Raw genomic sequence first — 24,471 nt, 5'->3', positions numbered from 1 at the left:
TTAAACTTTGCTTTTGTCATATTTTTTAGTAGGAGTTAAGATTAACTATTCCAGCAGAAAATTCCTCACAATTTTTAATATGACTGACCATCTCTTGAAGAAAACAATTTCTTGGGTTAAAATGTCTTTCCATATTTTGACTTCTTATATTTTATTTTATAACTGCCTGAAAGTTTCTTCCAGGCAAAACTTATGCTTGCTTCTGCTACAGCCACTTTTATTGCACCTGCCCCAGTCAGTCTTGAAAAGCAAGACTTTTTTTTTTTTTTTTTTTTTTTTTTTACTATTTTAAGCTGCAACTGGCTACCACAGACATATTTATGGAACTTCACCTAAAAGCTTTCCACCCCTGTCCCCAGCCTGCATATCTGAAGAACGCAGAGGTCAGGTTTAGATACCTGCCTATTAAACAGAGCTTTCCAGAATTAATTTTTCACCTGCTAATTTACTCCTGTCTTCATAGTATCATCTTTAAAAGTAGCTTTATAAATGGAGCAACACTGGTAGGATAAATATATATGCATCTGTGTATGTTTGATAGAAAAAAAGTATGTGTGTGCTAGATAACGCATTCATTAGCTGCATGCCAAAACTTGAAGAAAGATAGCAAGCTAAATTCAAACCCCAGAGAATACAGAAACCCAAACTACAGTCTAATTCAAAAGGGTTAGATAAATTCGTGAAATCTTATAAGGATGCCTTTTATGAAATGGGAGCTTAAGGTTCAGGCAGACCATAAGCTTTTGAAGTTGGCTTCACTAAAGGCAGTTTTTCTGCTACTCCACTTGGCTCTGAACTGTACAGTTTATTGTTCTGACCCAGAATACGTTCCCTCATTTTTATTCATATCACTAACTTACCTTTGGGAATTATGAGTTAAATCCACTGACCCAAAGGACTTGTTATGATTCCCAGAATTCTTAATACACTCATGAGCAAAATTTAAGCAAGGGCATAGAAGTAGCAGCATTTCATTAATCTTCATACTGAGTTATGATATTGAAAGATTCTCTCAAATCTTTTGAGTTATAAGAGTTTCCTGTATTTATGTGTTCTAATAATTATGAAGTTGCATACGGTAGGATTCCAACTGAGTTAGGACACAACTGTTCTAAAATAACAGTTGGTAATTATCAATGTCATTTTTTTTCTGATACCTCGGAAATTATAGGATATAGATTAAAAATGCTATCTTAAAGAACTTGAGAAATTGTTTTTAAACTAAGACCTGTGGCTTTAATGGTGGTGTAAAGAAATGAGCATGCTAGCTTTGAGAATTCAGACAAAAGTTTAATTCTAGTTCTGATTTGTTCAAACTGACTGTGTGACCTTGGGCAAGACACTGAACCTCTCTGAGCTCTGTAAAAGGGATCTAATAATCACTGTGAAGAACAAACAACAACAAAAAATACTTACTAGCCCAGTGCCTGGGATATAAAGATTTACCATAAATGTTTTTTCTCCTTCCATTTAAATAGTAAATACCAATATGGTGTCTTTGTAATGAAGATGGTCTTGCCCAGGGCCTGATCTGAAAAGATGGATCATATGAGAGTTTTATGTTTCAGTTTTAACCAGGAAACAAAGCTGGGTTACCTTCGGCCATCTGCTATTTATTATATTGGTATTTACTGGTACTTACCAAAAGTACGAGTCTGTAATTTGTTAAATATAACTTGATTTCTGAACTTCTGTGGTTGTGAGCAAATAAAAATTTAGACCTGTAAAATAATTTCTGAAGATATTCAACTTCCCACTACAATTTTCACTTGAAAAAGCAGATATTGTCCAAAAAGAGGACTAGGAGAAAAGAAGAAATCAGTGGACCACACTTTGAATTTTTCCTAAATTTTTCCTTGTGGTCTTTATTGTCCTACAGATTTTACTCTCAAGTTCCAACTACCTTTATGAGAAAGCGGTTGTGCCTTAGCAAATGCATATCCAAGCCCCCTTAGTCCCTCATTCTAGTTACAAAAAACTGCCTCACACCCAGACCTGCCTGAGATTTTGAGATGAAGTAGTTAAAAATCATTTTAGATTAAATACTAGATTCATTTTTAATTGAAAGTATAGCATTGCTACTTGTAGTTTATACCTTTTGGAACTGCTGTCATTACCCCTGCCTTATTTACTCCCACCTGTTTTGTGGATTTTTTTTTTTTCTTTTAATTTTAGGTAACTGGTTGTGTGAACTAGTTTATATGTTGATATTAACATTAAAAAGTTTTGCTTGTTTTGTTCTGTTTCATTTCCAGGGCCCTAACTCAGTCATGATTATCCTGGTCATGCTGTTGAATATCGGGTTAGCCATTCTCTTTGTTCACTTTCTAACCTGATTGGAATAAGGTAAGAATAGCCTTAATTTAATCGAAAAATCACTGTTTAACATTTTCCCGTATTCAAATTTACAATTTTTTTTTTTTTTTTTTTTTTACAACTGCATATTGTCCTTCACTTTAATTTTGGCTGTGCCTGAATGTGATTCAACATAGTTACTTAATGATGTAACTGTTTTGACCCTTCAGTGAAGTCATGACAACTAGTGAAGTTAGCCCACAGTTCTCTGCAGTGGTGTCATCCGCCTTTTAAATGGCACACCCCAGTCAGACTCAGACACAGGGAAGGAGGCTTGGAAGTAGGATGGGAGCACGAGAGAGATGACACTTGGAAAATTCAGCCAGAGGACCCGTTCGGTTCCCCAGGGAATGCTTTGTGGCTTTGGGGTTCGGTAAGAGCTGAAGCCAGGAGCCGTGTCGGAGAGCAAAACTTAATAATAATTCTTTTTTAAAATCTGCTGAAGCAGCCCTGTCCAGCGAAGTTCTTGGCATTGGCTACTCCATCTGTCCTAGCAGAGTATGACTAAACTGGAAACGTATGGAGCTGCTTTTTTTTTTTTTTTTTTGATGGAAGTCAACAGCTGCCTTACTATTTTACCGTCTGACGTTATTAGTAGGGAGCTGGGAAAACGACTGCCCAAGGAATGCGGTCGGAGGATTGTGTTGCCGTGGAAGTGGTTCCAACGTTCACTCCTATCTCATTAGAAGAAATAGGTAGCAGCATCACTCACCAGTCTTATGCCGTGACCTGCTGCTTTAACATCTCCTGGAACGTTCTGGGAGAGAATGTTTCATTTGCTTGTGCACGACTTTGTTCATTTTTGCTGTTTATTTAAATATGATGTATATCATCTACCACACACAGTCCCAGCCAGATGAAACACACTTGCTGCATCTCGAAGAAAAGAAACAACAAAATTCTAGTGAAAATGAGTCTATTTTAATACCAGTACATCATTTTTCATGTCATTTATTCTTCCTAAATCTGTAAAAGTCTACTTATCTTTAGCAATGTGACAGCATATCTTCCTAAGAAATAATTTAGTTTTAAATATTTAATACTACCAAGGTGAATTATTTATGCACTTAGGAGGTGCTAAGTTTTAAAAGTTGAAAGACAGCAGAATTCTCAAAAATATAGTCAAAATTTTGCATGGATTGCAGTAATCCATGTTTAAAGGATTCAGTTTCACTGCTGACGTACTTTACAACCAAATAAAATCTTGTCAGTGGCTCTGTTAATTCCCAGGAAAGTTAAGCAAGATGCTATTAATAGCTGTTCTTTCTTTTTCCAACTTAAATTTCTGTTGAATACATTCAGGTAGACCATAAAGCTTTCTTAAATCACTGCTTCTCAATTATATGCCTTTTGTGTTTTTCAAAGTCCATTTGTAATTTTATTTCACATTTTAAAAGACTTAGACATTTTTATTTTAGATGTCTTTAGCAGTCTTTGTTATTGTGACATAATCTGATTTTGTGCTGTTTTATAATTTATCTTTATTACTCAGAAGCATGCTTACCTAGAGAAACTACATGGTCATTATAAAAGTATTTTTTTAAAAATCAGGAGAGGAAAAGTGTATGAAATCTCTTTGAAATATTACATTGCAGAGGGGGAGCTCTTCCTAAATACTTTCACGATTTGAGCAAAGATTCTTTTTACCTTATTAGCTACCTTTCCAGTGCAGAAGAGACAGTTCCTATGTTAGCACAAGCGTGGACTGAATGTTTTGTCGTCTGCAGGGTAGTGACCCGGTGGTATTTTTTTGCAGAAGTACAATATATTGAGAATCCTGGGTGTGACCAATATGGAATAAAGAAGAAAGCAGAAAGAGAGCAAATGAATATTACAACTTGTATATTTATTTATTTTTTACATTTTGCTTTGACTTCTAAATTTAGGAAGTACCTTTTTACCTAAGAACAAACATTTCAGTTCCCATGTGGGTCTCAGTACTCACTGCTCTTTCCTGACCCCCCATAGCTCCTTATGCTGAGAAAGCTGGTTTTTTAAAAAAAAAAAAAAAAAAAAAAAAATTTAATCTTATTAAGTATTTAAAATATGTAATGCTTTGAAGTAATGGGTAACAGATAACTAAAGGATTATGTTTATAAAAGTGAGCATGTTGGTTCCATTTATAAATATATATATGATTTATAAGCTTTTTTAAAACAAAGCTCAAATTGTTGGTATTTTTCTAAAATGTGCACAGCTGTATTTTACATGAAAGGTTCTTTCTAATGGGTTGTTATACTGTACACTACATTTTGGACAGCACATGAAGTCTGCCAATGTACTTAATAAAACATGCCTTTGTTTATTTAAAGTTTCTTGCTGTGAAAAAGAACTCCCTACCTGTGAGTTCCTTTATTTATAATCCTTCAACCAAACTGTATAATGTACAGTTTTCACAACTGTATCTGCTCTAATAAAAAAAAAAGTTGGTTATTAAGAAAGTTGCAGGTGTGTTTCCTTTGTGAGTCAATTACTGTCTTGAGTAATGTGGAATTTTTGGTGGTGGTAAAAGAATATCTGCAGAAAGTCTAACAATAGGAATGAAAAAAGAATGCTTCAAGAAGCCACATGGCAGAAGGTAGTTATAATACATTATTATTTCTTTCTACATTTCTTTCACCTTGGGCCCTTCAAATAGTTACATAAAATAATGTAAGATTCATTGCTCTAATGCCTTCATTGATTGGATTAGTGCCTTATACCGGGTTTTTAAAGTCGGCTCCTCTTTCTAAAGAAAAGTCAAGGTTGAAGTAAATCTCCCCCCTTGCATGGGTACTTTCCAATTAATTAAAGTTTTCTGACCATTGCGCTCCAAATAAATTAATATGTTGGTATGACCCCTGGTGCTTAGGCGAACTCCTGGAAGCTTAGACATGCTGTGCAGTTGAATTAACTCATTGTCACTAAACTTCTAGCCCCTGGGTTCCCTTTGAAGTTACCCAAGGTGCAGCCTCAGCTGGCTCAACCTGTGGGCAAAGCTGCCTATATGTTATAATAGGACTTTCTCTAAAGCAGCTACCATTTAACAAATTTAATGCTTTCATTAAAGAGTCACTCCCGTTGACGGCTTAAGTAGTAGAGACCCCCTTAAAAAATAAAAGAATAATTCACAAAGTTATCACCTTTAGGTATAAACAAGTTTGTCAACTTAAACTATTAGTCTCCCAACAAATACTAAAGGAATAGAACACAGAGCAGACTATTTTTGAAGCAGCAAAAAAGCACAAGGTGCTAGAAAGATTATTCATTCACATGTCCAAACCACATGTTTTGATGGCTGAAGTCAAAGTTAGGGTGATGCCTGTGTGGTAGGGAAATCTGGAAAATATTCGACATGCCCTCTTAATGCACTAACCATTTCTCAAGAATGGTGGGGGACAGACTTCTCAGGCACATGCTCAGATGCAGTTTGCAGCTCTCCTCCCATGCTCTAGAAAGTTAGGTAGCCTCGTCTTTCCAAGGTAATGTGGCTGTAGACGTGGCATGTTCTGCCAATGCAGCATAAGGTTCTTTAGGCAGCATTTGATTATCCCAGATTGAGAATTGTCAGCGTCCAACATTTCCTTTCCACTCCCAAAGTACTGAAAAGTACTTCATTCAGTATTCCATACGAGATGCTAAAGGGGTCTGTTTTATGGAAGGAGAAAACAGCAAAACATATATACAATGCAATCAGTAGTGGTGAATGCAGTGAATATGGATGAAATTTTGGCCATGATCAGGCTTCTAGAGCCTTCTCTAGTCTGGGCCTCCCATTTCCTTATCTGTAAAATGGACAGAACTGTGGCACCCACCTCACAGGCTGGTTAGGAGGATCAAATCATCTTATTTATGTTGAAGGTGTGGTAAGTGCTTTGTTCATGTTACCTTTTATCTATTTGAGGGACTGTGAAAATCATTAAATCCTTATTAGTGTTTCAGATACATTAAACACAGTGAAACCCCATGCTTAAAGCCTCCCCAAGTAGTTATTAGTCTTTTTCGTAGCAAAAAATCAAAGGCCACACCTAAAGAATTCCTTCTTCCTAAAATGCCATTTTCCCATATAATGGGACATTTGGTTTACAGAGAACTTTCTCATCAGTTTCTCATAGGAGTCGTACAACATCCCTGTGAAAAAAAATTCCTGCAGTTTAATGACTTGCCCAAGGTCACGTAGCCAACAAATACTAAAGGAATAGAACACAGAGCAGACTATTTTTGAAGCAGCAAAAAAGCACAAGATTCTGATCAAATCTTGACTTTTTTTCATTTCATATAATGTCTGGCATTATTCCATACTGTCACTCACCAGTGGAAAATGATGAAATTCAAGGTAATGATGTGGGTTGATGTGTGTTTCCATAGCTCTGCCATAAAATCCTTGGTGCCACTTAGTTGGTAAGACTGTAGCAGAGTCTGTTACAAGTTCTGAACAACATATATTCATGATTCTGCTGTTTCATGAATCTTAGTAAGGTATTTATGATATTTATATTTGAACCTTATAAAATACTATTAATAAATGTAGCATTTAAATGCTGTCTCGGTATTTGGAGAGGCACATTTTAAGTTAACTTTGTATGTGTGTTTGAACTTGATCTCAAGGATTAATCGAGAAATTGCAGTCCCTGGAATGCCTGAAAGGTTTAGACAAACTTTGTGGTATTCTTTTGATACTTTATCTCTGTATTCTATAAAAAATTCCTTGGTATTCTGTTGAATTCCACGTCTGATTTAGGTAAATTATTAGTAGAATTAAGACAAAAGTGAAAGCCTGTGATTTGTTCAGCTGGTGATCAGTAAAACTGTTCCCTCACTGTGTAAACAGGGTATACCAATATTTGAAAAGAATTTTAAAGAAAATATTTGGAGACAGAGATTGATTCAGTGGAAGAAGATTACAGTACTAATGTACCAGTCCTCCCTTACTCCAAGCAAATGTGTTCATAAAATAATATTGAACATCCAGTGAATTCAAGATATTCGCTTAAGGGACAACAACCGAGGCTCTTTCGTTTCAGGACTGTATAGGTCTCATTTCTGCCATATATGGCACATATTTGGAAGAAAATCCAATAGATAAATGTCATGTCCCCTGTGCAATAAAAAGAAGCAAAGGTGAGAAGAAGCCAATGGCCGTTTCATTTTCTCATTCTGGGCATGTTTTAGCAACAGCTTCCAATGAATAGAGCAAGTATCTAGAAGTCACAGCTTCTTGAGTTCAAAAAGGCAAGAAGATGCTCAGACATAGCATTGTTATAGAGTTAACAGGTGGTAGGATCTGTCACCTAAGAATGAGAAATGGCAGCTAAAAGTAGTTTTAACATCAGATAATTGGACCAACTGAAAAGTTAGCAGAGTTTAGAAAACATACCAATTCACACAGTATTCAAAAGGATAAACAAATACAACTTAAGTCACTTGTTACTCATTAGTCCATTAAAACCAAGCAAGAATTGGCTAAAGTAATCTCACACAGGGAATCACCGAGTGAAATATATTTCTGTGTTCAAAATAAGGTTTGATGTTATCTGCATCCAGTTTAAGTTGGTCTTGATACCACCAGTAATGTGAGGAATTCAGCATATAACAATGGCAACACTTATTTTACAGTATTTCCTTGCCTTACAATTTGGTTTCCTTCCATTGGAATTTTTTCATGCCTAGAAATATCTATTTATCTTTCCATTTTTTCTAATGATCGTGTCCATATTTTCCCTTCACAAAATAGTATTACTAATCTAAAAGATCTCAGCACATACGTTTTTGGTTTCCATTGGTTTGCTCAAGCTATTAACAACTTACCTGTATTCACTTGACCTTCTAAAGACCACCTGAGTGAGTTACAAAGAAAGCAGTCCAAACCTATTGGCTACCTCACTCCAAGCTTCCAGGAACTGTAACGGGGGACACTGCTCAATGCCTCAGCGCCCCGCAAACCTGAACTCTCCCTCTCTCCTAATCTTGACAGTGTCCCCAGACCAGTAGCATTCTTACACATACACAACTCACCAATGCAATTTGAAAACTATACCAGGTTAAACGAGGATATTAATTCAAAGAGAGAAGCATAAGGCGGCCTAAATGCAGGCATGCCAGTATTCACTTTGTCAAATGCCATTTTTATGGAACCAACAATACACTTCCTTTTGAGTCTTCCCCGTATTCATTGGGTATGTCAACACCAAACATCATGTGTCCATTTTAGTACATTCTAGGATAGTTTTCATGTCTGTAAAATGGGAACAATAATATCTGCCTCACAGTGTTTTTTTACAAGAGTCAAATTAGATAACTTTAGTAAACTCCCTGGCACATGGTAGATAACTACTAGCAATTTTTACTTATCTCTTCAACAAATATCAAATACTTAGAATCTGATGCATCTTCAAATTCATTGAAATGAAATCCTACCAGTCCTTGGTCTTTAAGCACAGGCCCTGCCCTGAAGAATGTACCCTGCGTATGAATCATCGTAGTTTCTAAAATTAATTTGATTCCTTCTTGAAAGGAGAGGGCAGACAATTAAAATTTAAAGCTCCTAATGATCATCAGAAGGTACACTGGTGATTATTGATGCATCTCCATAAGAGGCTTGGGAATATCCAATAACCAGAGCACTCGTTACATACACGAGATATAACTATTCATTATTGCTATCCATTACTAACAAAACTGCATGATAAAGATCCAGTGAAGGTGTATGGGAAGTGGGCCTGGGGAAGGCTTGCCATAGGGATTCTACTCTAGCTTCATGATGGGTGCAGAGTATCCAGGTTTTCACTGACACTGTATTAACAGGACTAGCTGTTGTATTTAATCCCTGTGGTTTTGAACATAGGCCAGTGGTTCTGGCTTTCAATAAGATTAAAATATATTTGTTTTGTCATACTATTATTTCTAATTAATATCAGATCTTCCAAGAACTGAGCAGAGCAAACATTAGTCTACAAGTTCTGTGATTAACATTGATAGAGAAAGCAGAAAACAAGATAAGAACCATTTGTTCTAGTTGAGTATAGACATTTGGATAACATCTTAAACCCTTCATCAAGCTAAACTCTTATGCTTTTCTTCAATAAGTAACAGGAAATGACTTTCCTGCTTAAACATGTTTCAGTCACTATTTTATAAAAATACGCTGACAGATGAGAATTACCTCCCTGGAACTTTAAATAGCTTTTAAATCACTAAAATACACACACACTTTATTTCCTTCCACTAAATATCATACAATATCAACCACAACCTAAAGGAGGGTCTATTTCAGTGGTTCTCAAATTTTAACAAGCATTTAGAGTCATGTGGACGTAAAACAGCTTGCTGGGCCCTACTGGCAGAGACTCTGAAGAGGTTAGTGGCAGGAGCCGGGACTCTGCATTTCCCAGCTCTCCAGCTGATGCTCCTGCTTGCTGGTCTAAGCACCACTGCTGCGTTTAATCAAGCAATGAGCAGGTGTTGAGCACCAACTACATCCAAGGCCCTTTGCTTGGCTTTGGTAAAGAAGTGAAAAAGAACATGTATGTGCACATATCTAACATCTGTATAGCTATATATTATCATGTTATTTGGTCCTTATCATAACTTAGTAAATTAGGAAGTTTTTTAGCATTTTGCATATGAGAAAATCAGGACCCAGGGAGGTGGAGATAACTGTTCAATAAAACACAGCTGATAAATGCAGAAACCCAAGTACACCTTCCCCTACATCTCAGGCAGTGCCACTCTATCCTCGGGCCACCAAGAGACTAAAATTCAAGGCCCAGTTGGAGAGTCCTTTGGACTGCTATTAGGCAACACAACATAAATGTCGAGCCCTCAGTGTTAACTGGAACAAAACCTTGATATCTGGGGTGGAAGGCAACACATTTTCTATTACATGAATGAGTCATTCTCAAATCCATGTAGTAGTTTCTTTCTTTCAAACCAGATAAGAAATTCTCATTTCTCTTGAACCGGATGAGACATTAAACCCTACTCTTTAAGATTTGCACACTCATACTTCTGTTTTCTCAGACAGTTCTCACATTCTCAAGCCTACACATAACTCCCTCTGTCCATCTGTGTAGATCTTCTCCCTAGTTTTGAAAGAAAAACACACACTTAAAGACGAGGTGTCTGCATGGATGGATTCCATCATGCCCTGCTGACCTTGCCTAGCAGCCACCGGGCTAGAAGAGGAAGCCTGATTATCAGAGAAGGACGAAAGGGGCTTTTAAGAAAACATCCTGGTTCTTTTTGTCAGGAGAGGTGTACAGGATTGAGGAAAGCAGTCCTTTCAAATGGCAGCAGACAGGTTCCCTATCTGCTTCAGCGAGATTATTTTCAATACTGAGATTTTCCACAAATGGTAGGAATAGTCAATACACAGAAGAGAAGATGCACATAGCCAATAGATGAGAAAAGTGCTCAACTTCACTGGTAGCCAGGGAAATGTAAATTAAAATAACAATAATATTATTAAAATCCAGTGCCCGCCAGGTTGATTATATTCTTAGCTGAAATGGAAAAAGGGCCAAATCTGGAGTTAGCACTGGATCTCAAATTCAGAGCTTATGTTGTTTTCCAGCTCTGGGAAGCTTTCCCTGCTCACCCCGGGCTGCGAGGAATGAACTTCCCTCCTCAGTAACCTCCAGGATACCTGGCTCTGTTCTTAGCACTCAATCATCTGCTTCTCAATCTGTCTCCATCACTAGGCTGTGCCCTCCTTGCAGGTGGAGACTGTGTCCCATTTCTCTAATCCTAACAGAGCCTTGCACATACCGATGTTCAGCGAATGTTAACTGACTGACAGGTGAATTAATAAACTGAAATAACCTTGCCTTGGACGGCTCACACACTAGGATAAGATGGTCATCTTCCAAAACATGCCACCCCCAACCCTGTTGCCCTTCCTTGTTAATATCACTCTGCTAAATGTGCAAAGGATTGGGTAATACTTTGGGGAAGAGTAAGAAGTTCCGAGCTTTTGTAGAAATCCTGCTGAGATACCACTCATTTCCATTCTGCAAAACTTAAGGTTGAGTGTTTCTGTATAATTGGTTTGTTAAGCAACTTGACATATCCAAGAAGGCCAGCAAACCATCTACCATGATTAAGAAAATGTTTTCTTAATGTCTAGAAAAGAGCCATATTTAGGATTAATGGATGACAGAGTAGGTGCTTATTTAGGAGATGAGAGTTTATGATTCCTTATTTACCTGAGAGGAGGCAACTGTCAAGGTGAAGAAAAATGGACAGTTTAGAGCAACATTTAGGAGACAGAAGTAACCCAACTTGGTTATTGATTGGCTGTGGAAAGTAAGGGAAAAATAGGACTCTAGAATGACTTCCAGGTTTCCGAGTTGAGCAATAGCTGCATCTCATGCCCCTAACCCAGACAGGGAATGTGGGAGGAGCAGGCAGGCGAAGGTGAACTGAAGACATTTTGCAGTAGACATGGTGGCCCTGAGGGGTATGTGAGACATCCAAGTGGAGAGAATTCCATTAGAGATGCATGTTCAAAGTTCAAGAGAACCATTCAGTATCAAGACACATACTGAGTGCAGAATGAAGAAAAATTAGCCATTTATAGGCAATCATTTGCTCTTCTATTCAAAAATTAGTCTATCCATTCATTAAAGCAGCTCCCTCAACTTATCTACAGATTACAGATGATTTATTTTCCATAGATTTATTTTAATTGCCTCCTGTCAAAAAATAAACAACTATTTTGTAATTAATTTCACTAATTTGGGCCCTTTTCTGATTATCTACAGATGTGTTTGAAGGTTTCATCACTGAGACTGAGGTTACTGAATATCACATCAAATATACAATTTTTCTAGTTCATATTATAATGAGGAATTTGGTCATTAAACAACTGTAAATATCTGTGAATGCTTACTATCTTCAGCTGCATCATGAATGAACATGGAAGTTTTTCCTTATGTAAAGGAACCTGGGCCTTGCCCCTGGGCACCAGGACAGGAGAGGGGCAGCTGCTAATCATCCCACAGTCGCCTTCCTGCACAAGGGGGAGCAGGACTTCTCTGTCTTCTTTCCTGTTGTTTTAGCTTCCTGTGCAATTAAGCTTAGGGTTGAACTCAGATAAACTAAGAGACACACACACAAATAACAAGAAAGATTAATCTTGAAGTCCACCTGCATTTTTTTTTTGTCATTATCTAGCTTGAGAGTTGCCCTAATTAATTATTGAAAGAAAGGATGGGGGGAGAGAAGATAAAAAAGAAAGAAGATGAAAGTTTCTCCAGGTCTTGGGAAATAAAAAAGCCAGAAACATCTCTTCTCTAAATCGCCTTTTCATTCTCTTATCCCCAAGAATACAGAGACTAACTACACATCTGTGAAAATGTCCACTGACCTGTCATTGGATGACAGATCACTGGATAAACCACAAATCTGAGTTGCCAAAGTCTTATCGTTGGAAACTCAGCTGTTATGAAAATGGTAATAGGAAGGAAATATCAACATCATGTAAGTATTAAAGAGACTGTCAGTAGTTTTCACGCTTCTCACTTGCTTACTCTCAAAAATAAAAGACCAATTTATAAATCGATGCATCTCAATTCTCAGGAGAGTTGGGATTCTGAAACATCAGACTCCTGAAGAGACGCCAGCACAAATCCTGCCTCACCCAGGAGCCTGCCTTGGACCAGCTCAACCAGAGCTGTTCCCTCTTCTCGGAAGCCCATCCTCCCCACCACAACCTCATAAATCAGACTCAACTAAGTAACTGCTGATTATGGACTGGCCCATTATAAATGCTCTGTGAATTTTTCTCATTTTATTAAATCCCTTACAGAAAATAACTCTAGAAAGTAGGCATCATCATCTCAGATTGTAAAAAAAAAAAACAAACAAACAAAAAGCAACAACAAATCAGACCCGTGAGGTTCAGTGACCTGCTGGCCCACACAGCTAGTAGAAACAGAGCTAGAATTTGAAACCAGAACTATTTTTGAAGCCTGTCTCATAGGGTTTGTGCAAATCGACTCCCCAGTTTCCTGTAGCAGCATTTCCAGCCACCTTCTCTCAGGGCTGAAGTCCCACTTCTCTCTGTCCAGTGGTTGCTACCTCCACACCCTCTGCCTCCAGTGTCTCTCGGGTGCACCCTCTTTTCCATTCCCGCGGCCCCTTTCTGATTCGGCACCTTCGTGCCACCGGCAGGTGATCCAGGAGCACCCACGCTGGTCTCCCTGCCCCAAGCCGCCCTCACTGCTGCTCCCACGAGGACTTGCCACGGTTACAGAGCCAAGTCCTTCTACAGCTTAGGTGAAGGCTGTGACTTCCCTACTCAGAATTCCCACCAGCTTCTTCACCGCCCTTGAGATCAGAAGAGGAACAGGCCCCTTGTATTCATGGGACCAGGCCAGACCCTCCAATACAGGGTTCTTGGATACAAGGAGAATGGTCCAAAGCTGCCCCCACCAAGGGAGCCGGACCCCTGCTGTGGCTTTTCACCTGCCCGGGACAGGCCACGAGAACTCGGCCAGAGATGGGGCAGGGGACGGGTCCCAGTCAGTCACGCAGAAAACCAGCTGGACACTCGAGTGCCGAGTCGGTGCGACCTCAGGCAAGCCAGGCAGCCCAGGAGCATTTTGTCAGGCCTACACCCTCCTGCCCGTGCATGCAAGAGGGTTCCTGGGGGTGCCTGGACTCTGAGGAGCTTCTCAGAGGTGAGGGCACCCCACACACGTGGCTGACCAGATTTTCCAGCATCATGCTGCCATGCTCAGTATCCAGACAGTGATTCTGATGGGGAGTCTCAGTTCTGCAAGTTACAGTTTTATATTCATAAAGGAGAATGAAGAATAACTTCTTTCTTTCATGATCTAAACTACAGAAAATAAATCTCAATGAAGCCACCTTGCCTGGTGGGCATTTGCAGAAGTTGGGCTCTCCATCCTGTACGTCAGCAACCCCTTCAAGCACCATACTTCTACAGTCATCAAAAGTGGGCACAGGCTTACAGAAGATTGAGGCCACTCACATGTCCTTCTTAGACCATGACTCTCCTACTCACCCCACACTGTGCCTCATTTCTCAGCCAGCCCCTCCCAACTGACCTCTCCCACCCTCTGTTTTTCTCCCCATTCATTGGAGCAACTGCATTAGAAGACGGTCATCTCCACTTCCCATGCCCTGACCACCACGGCCACCACCCACTACCACACACCTGCACACACACCCAGCAGGGTCCCACCAGGCATCAATGACAGTGTCCCCCTTGATAAGACTTTTAAGGGATAGGTGGAGAGTGGGGTTGGATGGGGGGTGGCCTCAGGCTCTCTGAGAGAGGACACCAATGGGCTCTTGGGTGTCCGTCAACCTCCTGTGCTAGTCTCTGCCCTCTCACCACACGGCTTCCAGGAATTGTGTGAAGGCTGTAGACATTTGTTACCTGAATGTGGATGTCACAGGTGGGGTCCCCAGGAAGCTGACTCTGGAGAGAGGTTAGCACATCCATCAGGCAGTGCTCCTGAGTCAGCGCCTTGTGGAAGGGTGAGAAGTGGGCCGGGGATAGGTCGAGCTGTGATGCAGCCCCAGTGCGGACCTCTGCTGATCCCACAAGCTGAGAGCCGGGTGAGCCTTCAGAGTTGACACAAGTTGCAGGGAAAGCACCAGGCCTGGGAACCCACTGTTCAGTCACTGGGTGTGACTTTCTCTGGAAGGAGGGTGGCTCTGGGGAGAGGCAGGTTCCTTCAGCTGAGGGAGTGAGCCCCTCATTCCTGAAGAGACCTGGGGAGCTCATCATGCACCTGCCACACTGGCACTCCCTCTCTCCTCGTGCTCTCCCTCAAAATCCAGCTGGAGCTCAGCTTCCTCCAGGAAGCCCCTTGCTCTGCCAAATAAATTTGAAGATTGGTTTTTCCATTTCTGCAAAGTAGGTTGTTGGAATTTTGATTGGTAATGTGTTGAATCTGTAAATCTATTTGGGTAGAATTAACGTCTTAACTATGTTCAGTCTTCCAATTCATGAACACAGAATGTCCTTCCATTTATTTAGCTCTTCCTTGATTTCTTTTAGCAATGTTTTGTAGTTTTTTGTGCATAGGTCCTTTAGATCCTTGGTTAAATTTATTCCTGGATATTTGTCCAGAAAGCTTTTTAAAATCTTCCTCAAAATGTTAAACATAGAGTTGCCATGTGATCCAACAATATGACTGGGAATTGAAAACATCTATCCACTTAAAAACCTGTGCATTAATCTTCATAGCAGCATTATTCATAATAGCCAAGATGTGGAAACAACCCAAATGTCCATCAACTGAGAAATGGATAAAAATTTAGTATAGCCATTCAATGGAAAATATTTGGCAATAAAAAGTAATGAGGTACTAATACATGCTACAACATGGATGAGGCTTGAAGTCATATGTTGTGTGAAATATCCAAATGCAAAAAGCTACATAGTGTATGATTCCATTTATATGAAATGTCCAGATAGCAAAAAGGGAAATCTATAGAGTCAGAAAGCAGATTAGTGATTGCCAGTCACTGTGGAAAGGGAGGGTATAGGGAGTGTGTGTGAATGGATACAGGGTTTCTTTTGGGAGTGATGCAATAGTTCTGAAACTAGACGGTACAGATGGTTGCACAACTCTGTGATATATTTTAGTAAAGTAGATTTTATGGCATGTGAATTATATCACAATAAAGCTATTATTTTAAAAAATATTTTAATACTAGAATGGATTGCAAATTGAGAATTAAAATCTTCCTTGATATAAGATCTTGAAGGGTAGTATATATATCCATTGATCCAAACTGGTTTAGGGCCAGTAAATAGGTGGAAATGACAGGCTTCTATAATCACTTAAAAGTTAATGAGACAAATTCAAATTGACAAGATAACTTTTTTACCTATTGGACTGGAAAAAGTCAGGAAGTTCAGTGATACACAGTGTTAGCTGGGGGGGGTGGGGAGGCAATAAATACTCTTATATACTGTTGGGGAGAATGTGAATTGATGCCAACGCTTTGGAAAACTATCTGACAATAAGCAAAACGTAAAATGCCATTACCTTTTTGACTCAGCCATTCTCCATCTGTAAATCTAACCTACAGATACATACTCACATAATGAGTAAATATACATGTACAAGAATGTTAATTGCAGTGCTAATTATAATAGGCAAAATATTGGAAATAATTTAAATGTCCAGCCACAGAGGACATGATAAGTAAATTTTAGTATTTCTCAGAATAGAATACAATGCAGCTATTTGAAATAATGAAGTCCTATACTTTATTTTGGGACAATATCTAAGATACATTAAATTTAAAAAGCAAAGTGTTTAAGATGTGTAAAATGAAGCTGTCAGTTGTCTACCCAATATTCATTCTTTCATTTGTTCTTACTAATTGAGCCCTGATTTTCATCTGGTCTGCAAAGTACCCAGCTAAAAAGTCATATTTCCAGCATCCCCTGCTGTTAGGAATGGCAATGAGACATTAGAGGAAACTGTTAAGCAAGGCCCCTGAGAAAAATGATTAAATAGGGTTAACTCAGCAAGGAGGTATGCCCCTGTGTCCTCTCCTTTTACTCTCAGCCTGGTACACGGATGTGATGACTGGCACTCTAGTGACTATTTTGGAACAGGAAGCAACTGAGGATGGAATCCATGCCCACTATGGTGAAGCAAATGACAACCAAGAGGCTTCCATCGAGGTAGCCTTCCTCCTGCTTTCCTGCCTTCCTCTGACTGTTACATGACAGGGAAAAGAATTCTTCTTGTTTAAGCCACCAGTTTGGAGTTTCCATTACAAACAGCAAAATCTAACTGTAACTGATACAATTTTAAAAACATAAATCATGTTTGATATACACAGGATACTATGGAAAACTACGTGACTTGGCAGTCTGGAACAGAAGGGAAACTTATTTATTGCATATCTTCTGTATGGCAGTACTGACCATATCTTATGGGCTCCCTGAGATCCCCTAGGCTGCAGCTGTCTGCCAGGCCTCCTGCTTGGCTCTGCCCACCTTCAGCTATTGTGACAAACTGACTCCACACTTGAGGTATGTGGCCAGAGGCTTGACTCCTCCCACAGCTTCAGATGAAGTGCGATGCTGCAGAGTCTGATTTCTCCAGTGCTCCTAAGGGGTCAGGAGAAGCAACCTGGAAGTGCAGGGGCAATAACCTCCTGCAGGTTGAACCTTGACTTGTTGGAGGACTGGAGATTGGGGAAAGCAACAAATCAACTTCTTCCAGTATATGGTATCCCTGCACATCTTTTCCAGAGACATCCCATAGGGCTAAGAAGCTGACTGGATCCACGTACGAAGCAGCAGCCCCCTTGTGTTTATACAGGAAGTAACACACCACCTCGCATTTGCTCCCCGTCCTTCCCACTTCAATACCCTTCGACACCATTCCTTCACTCTGGCTGACTTGGCATTGTAACTCCCAATTAGGTGCTGACAGGTAAGCTTTTCCTCAGGCTCTGTTTCTTAGGCTAAGACAACATGCATGTATTTTGTTTTCAATTAAAAAAAGAAAAAGGCCAATTTAATGTAAAAATCCAGCAATCCATAGATTTGGAGCTATTCCGTTCCATAATAGCTTTTATTTCTGTAGTCAACCAAAAAATTAATTGTATTTGTTTCCTAACACAGCCCAACATCCTTATTTTTCTTAGCAGTCTTTTTTAGGTCTTTTATATAGTCTGGCAAGCAGTGAAAAAGTGTAAAACCACAACACATGAAAGAATCTGAATTTTTACTGAACAATTGAAACCCAAAGGGTCAGATCACAAAACCAAGGACATCCGAGATCACCTGGCTGCGCTGTCCTCATCTGACTTGGTCTGAAATGAAGACGGTTCAATCCCATCACCCTGGAATCTGATATCACAGGCTGAAGGATCAATGTAAGAGACTCCAAGGCCATGCAGTGGCTTCTGTGTTGACACCATTCTAAAATCCACGGGCAGCCACTAGAAACCTGCAGGCCTACGGAGCCACGTCTTTGGAGCTGGGTGACCTAAAGTGAGAATCCTCATGACAGCATTTTTCAGAAGTTGGAGTCATGGCCTCATTCCTTGGGCATTCTTCTGCCATTCCACAGCTTCAAAATCATCAGAGTCTACTGCTATAACAGGGAGCCAACATCCAAAGACCAAAACATCATCAGCCGGACACATAGAGCACTTACAGTGTTGGGGTCAGGAAGGGTGGCCTCTACCTTTAAGTCTCCAATCTCTAGCTCTCTGTTCAGTACCCTGAGATATCCCTTCACCGAGTCTGAGAAGGTTGGCTTGACAGGTTTATCCAGGAATGAACAGAGAGAAACTCATCCGCACAAACACGTCATGCCTGTGCACACCAACGTCCCCCATCCCAGTCCTTCTGTGCAAAGTGAGGAGACAGCAGCGCCCAGCAAACATTCTTGCAGCTGTGCCAGGGAGCAGTTACTGCATCTAAGCACCAAAGAGGCATCATCAATGTTCCAAGCTTGCCTCCAACCAAAGCACTGCAGGCAGATCCTAGTGTGCAACACCAGCCCTAGGAAAAACCCAGACGTCCACTCCAAATAAAAGTAAAAATTACTGCTTTAAAAATTAATTGAGGCTGGGCAAGATGGCAGCAAAGGGAGGTGTAGAATTTAGTTAGTCCTCTAGAACAACTAGTAAATAGCCAGGAACAACTAGTAAATAGTCTGGAACAAGTGCTTGGGGGACATCTGTGAATGGACATACATCATACACCAGCCTGGAATGGGTGAAAGAGATCACAGCGTAGAACTAAATGGAAATATCCTCAAATAGATTGTGGTGGTGAGTGCCTAACTATGTGATTACACTGAGAATCATTGATTGTTTACTTAGGGTGGATTGTATGGTGTATGAATAAAACTGTCTAAAAAATAAACAGAAGGACACAAGTGCTGGAGAAAATGTGGAGAGAGGGATGTATCTAATCACTGTTGGTGGTGAAGTAGAATGACGCAGCCCAGCTGGAGGGCAGTGTGGTGGTTCCACAGGAAGCTAAGTATGGGGTTGCCGTATGGTCCTGCAACCCTGTTAATGGGTGTATACTTGGAGGAACTGAGAGCAGGGAACAGGTGGACATTTGCACACTGGTGTTTATGGTGGCAGAATTCATGATTTGCAATGGATGGAGGTGGCCTAAGGGTACATCAACGGTAAATGGAACAGTGAACTGTGGTGTTTACATACAATGGAATATTGAGCTGGGGAAAGAAGGAATGAAGTTGTGAGATATGCAACTAGGAGAATGGACCTTGAGGACAGTATGTTGAGTGAAATAAGCCAGAAACAGGAAAAAAAAACAAAAACACAACACCTCACTAGTATGGACTAACAATAATACGCACACTCTGAGAATTGAATGTGGGAGCACAGGTTATCAGGGGAAGGCTAATGGTAAAGGTTCCTAGATTGTAAGCTCTCATAGCAATCACATATTCATGAGTTGTAACAGTTATCTCTAAATCCTGAGATGCTGAGCTGTTTTTTGTGTGACCTAGTCAGTCCCTGGAGCCTCGGGTGTCTGTGTGGCACCTGGGACACAGCCAGAGTGCAGCAGCTGTGAGTGTCGGCATTGCCCCATACAGCAACTGTTGAAGAGGCTGAAAAGGAGATCAGACTTTGATTGGAGATGTGAATGAAATGGACTTGGTTGATACTGGGGTAGATTAGACTAAAGGGTAGAGGATGATATTGACTTTGTTTTAAAATTTTAGCTTCTGTGTGGGACCAAAGGAAGAATGTTTATTTGTTGCAAAATCTTTACTTTCTGTAGCACCCTAAATAATTTTTATGGTCAGTTTACTCAAATAACATTAATACATGGAAACTTGAATAGGGAGTGAGATCTGATTGGTTTGTGCAGGTTAGCATGAAGCCCCAATACACCCAAAGTAATTTGGGCAGAGAATAACAAGTATTTGTAAAGCCCCCTTGAGGGACTGTGGGAAAATGTGGAAATATTAAACTTCCCCATCTGGGGAATTTCTGATATTTTCACAAGCATTAGGGACTACCAGGTTAGTAAGCCGAGCCCTTGATCTTGGGGCTTGACCTTATGAAGCTTGTTACTGAAAAGAAGAGGTTAAGCCTACTTATAATTGTGCCTAAGAGTCACCCCCAGAGAACTTTTGTTGCTCAGATGTGGCCTCTCTCTCTAAGGCAACTTGGCAGGTGGACTCATTGCCCTCCCCTCTATGTGGGACACGATTCCCAGGGTTGTATGTCTCCACAGCAACATGGGACATGACTCCCAGGGATGAGCCTGGACCTGGCATTATAGGATTGAGAAAAGCTTCTGGATCAAAAGGTGGGGGAGGGGGGAAGAGAAATGAAACAAAGTTTCAGTGGCTGAGAGATTTCAAATGGAGTTGAGAGGTGATTCTGGAGATCACTCTTATGCATTATATAGATATCCTTTTTAGTTTTTGGTTTGTTAGAATAACTAGAAGGAAATACCTGAAACTGTTGAACTGCAACCCAGTAGCCTTGATTCTTGAAGGCTATCGTATAACTATATAACGTACACTGTGTGACTATGTGATTGTGAAAACCTTGTGGCTCACACTCCCTTTATCCAGTGTATGGACAGATGAATAGAAAAATGGGGACAAAAGTAAATGAATAATAGGGTATTGCTGACAGGGCGGCACAGGAATGAGACACGGACACAAAGTTAAGAGTTAAGGGAGCAGGGGGCCCACTGCATCTCGTGCTAAGTGGACGCCAATGCATCCTTGTTCTAGCTAGTTATTACAGAAGATCACGTGTATATGCTAAAGGTCCTCAGGTGTATATCAGAAGGGATAATTTACATCAGGTGTATACAATCTAGGTTTAAGACAATGGTAAACACCGTCATCATAGTCACAAGACACACATCTTTACAGGGCGGGCCTGCATGGCATTCTATGCAGGCCTGCGGCTCAGCATTCCAAGCCACCACCCCAGATATGCCTCAGGCAACATGGAAGACTCAGTTCCCCACAATAGGGGGGAATGAGGGGTATGGGATGTTCTGGGTGTTCTTTTCATATTTATATATTTTTTTTATTATTTTTTTTTTTGAGTAATGAAAATGTTCAAAAATTGATTATGGTGATGAATGCACAACTATATGATGATTCCGTGAACAGGTGTTGTACACTTTGGATGTTTGTAAGGTATGTGAATGTATTTCAATAAAATTGCATTTAAAACAAAAAACAAAAACAAAAACAACAAAAACTAATTGAAGAAGTTCTGGTTCACCAAGATACCACAGCATGAGACACTTCATGGTGCCATTTCCCCACCCCCCCACCCCCACCCCCCACAGAAATCTTTGAACACCAGTGTTCTAGTTTGCTAGTGCTGCAGAATGCAAAACACCAGAGATGGATTGGCTTTTATAAAAAGGAGTTTTATTTGGCTACACAGTTACAGTCTTAAGGCCATAAAGTGTCCAAATAACACATCAGTAATCGGGTACCTTCACTGGAGGATGGCCAATGGCGTCCAGAAAACCTCTGTTAGCTGGGAAGGCACGTGGCTGGCGTCTGCTCCAAAGTTCTGGTTTCAAAATGGCTTTCTCCCAGGACGTTCCTCTCTAGCAAGCTTGCTCCTCTTCAAAACATCACTCACAGCTGCACTGAGTTCCTTCTGTTATGTCACCTCATTTATATGGCTCCACTGATCAACTGAAACCCACCCTGGATGGGTGGAGCAACATCTCCATGGAAATTATCCAATCAGAGTCATCACCCACAGCTGGGTGGGGCGCACTCCATAGAAGCACTCAAAGAATTACAATCTGATCAACCCTGATAACGTCTGCCCATACAAGATTACATCAAAGATAATGGCATTTGGGGGACATAATACATTCAAACTGGCACAACCAGCAAAAACTGACAGCTATCTTCCTCACATCTCTGGAAAATAGTGGGAAAGGATGTAACTAGGAAAACACCAAATCAAAAAAAAATACAGCTTTAAAAATGTAGGATACAATATTTAGAAAGTTCTGCAAAACCTACAATGAAGATGCCAGTGCTAATAAATGAGTTCAGCAAAGTGGCGGGATACAAGATGAACACACAAAAATCAGTAGTGTTTCTATACACTAGTAAGCAGCATTCTGAGGAGAAAACCAAGAAAAAAAATTCCATTTACAATAGCAGCTAAAAGAATCAAATAGCTAGGAATAAATTTAACCAAGGACATAAAGGACCTACATGCAGAAAACTACAAAACACTGCTAAATAAACAGAAGGAGAGTCCATGTTCATGGGTGGAAGACCAAATATAGTTAAGATGTCAATTCTACCCAAATTGATTTACAGACTCCATGCAATCTGAATCAAAATTCCAACAGCCTACTTTGCAGGAATGGAAAAAACAATCATTAAATTTATTAGGCAGGGCAAGGGGCCACAAATAGCCAAAACATCTTAAGAAAGAAAAACAAAGTTGGAGGACCAATGCTTCCTGACTTTAAAACATATTACAAAGCTACAGTGGTTAAAACAGCATGGTACTGGACTCTGTTCAGGTCAGGGCCATTGAGGCCCTGGATCGTAGCTCACAGAGGTGTGAGTACAAGAACAAGTGCAGAACCATGGGGCCTGGTACAAGGCTTTGGGTGTCGGGGCGGAGCTACTATGTACGGGCATAGCGGTGGACACCAGGGACAGGGCTTAAGTTTAAGAAATAGTCAGGAGGGCAAGATGGTGGCATAGAGAGGAACAGAATTTAGTCAGTCCCCTGGAACAATTAATAAACAACTAGAAACAACTAGTAAATAATCTAGAATAACTGCCGGGGGACAACCGTGACTGTCCACACATGGTACACCAACCTGGACTGGGAGGAATGCCTGAGATCACAGCATAGAATCTGTAAGTAAAAGCTGTGGACCCATGCTAAGAACCCCATCCCCCCACGGCAGGCTTAGCTGCAAAACCTCACTGTGGTAGAAACTAGCAGTACTCCCCCGAGCAAATGAATATAGCTCAGCTGAGCTCCAACTGGGGTTTTAATTAACAAATGTGGATGACTGAATACAAGCTACAAACTCCCAAAAAGCAGCAGAGGCTTTTAGTGATGACTGACCTTAAAGAACAAGAGTACTCCTCTGTCCTGGGAGGGGGAGCCCAGAAGACCAGGTGTAACCTCTAGCCAATGAGTGAAACTGGGGGGGGGGCCATGTACTGGCTCCAAAAGGGGGCTTTCTGTCCCTTTTTCTCTCAACCTGAGGAGCTCAGCGGAGAAAGCCTCAGCCATTTTCATTTCAGCTCTCTGACCCAGATGGGGTGGAGATAACAGAGTCAGAGAGACAATTCAAATTCAGAAGATAACTCCCTAGGGGGTGTATCTTCCCTAAGAGTAAGGAGGTGGGGCCCAGCTTTCCCTTCAGAACCAGACCTCAGAGCCTGGGGGAAAACAGCCAAAACAGAAACTAAGGAGGCTACACCTTCTTACACCAGTCGGGAGCGACAGGCTGACAGGTGCCACCTGCTGGGCAGCTTAGGAAAAGCACAGTGAATGGAGACCTCAGAAAAGTCTGTCATTCTTTTAAGATACACACTGAATATAACCCCATTCTGAGACCTGAACTCGTTCTAGTCTGGGAAAATCTGATTGAGCAAACCAAGGAAACCAGATGCCTAGACAACAGAAAACTACAATCTACACTAGGAAAAACAAAGATATGGCCCAGTCAAAGGAACAAACTTACACCTCAGTCAACATACAGTTGAGATACTGTTTCACTTTAATGAAACAATCTATTAAAGACATTCAAAGAAATATGCTAATTCAAATCAAAACCAAATCAGTGGTAGAGGAGCTAAGATGGCAGCATAGAGAGGAGTGGAAGACTGTTAGTCCCCCTCCAGAACAATTCATAAATGACAAAAAAACTAGTAAATAACCTGGAATAACTGCAGGGAGACAAACGTGACTAACCACTCATCATCCACCAACCTGAAGTGGGAGGAATGCCCAAGATTGCATCATAAAATCTGTAAGTAAAAATTGTGGACCCAAACTGAGAGCTGAGAGCCCCTCCCTCATAGAAGCCGCATGGTGCTAGAGAGCAGCACTCTCTCAGCCCAGCCCCAACTGGGGTTTTAATTTAACTGCTCAATACAGACA

The 24,471-nt window shown here is 40.5% G+C and overlaps 1 protein-coding gene across 5 annotated transcripts in view; it reads left to right on the top strand.

The window, feature by feature from the left end:
* JPH1 (junctophilin 1) overlaps nucleotides 1–24,471 on the top strand; it is a 161,085-nt gene that overhangs the window by 95,097 nt on the left and 41,517 nt on the right. Inside the window, exons 5-6 of one of the 5 annotated variants that reach the window (XM_037803299.1) lie at nucleotides 2,256–2,346; nucleotides 4,112–4,431. In XM_037803299.1, the coding sequence (XP_037659227.1) occupies nucleotides 2,256–2,336 (81 nt within the window). In that variant the 3' untranslated portion in view covers nucleotides 2,337–2,346; nucleotides 4,112–4,431. Of the gene's footprint in view, nucleotides 1–2,255; nucleotides 2,347–2,492; nucleotides 4,432–24,471 lie in introns of those variants that run through there. The other 4 variants (XM_037803297.1, XM_037803296.1, XM_037803295.1 and 1 more) reach the window with 4 other exon arrangements.

This window comes from Choloepus didactylus, chromosome 14, assembly GCF_015220235.1.
Source record: "Choloepus didactylus isolate mChoDid1 chromosome 14, mChoDid1.pri, whole genome shotgun sequence".
NCBI lineage: Eukaryota > Metazoa > Chordata > Mammalia > Pilosa > Megalonychidae > Choloepus > Choloepus didactylus.
The sequence above is the reverse complement of the archived record's forward strand: the minus strand, read 5'-3'. Positions and strand labels throughout refer to the sequence as shown.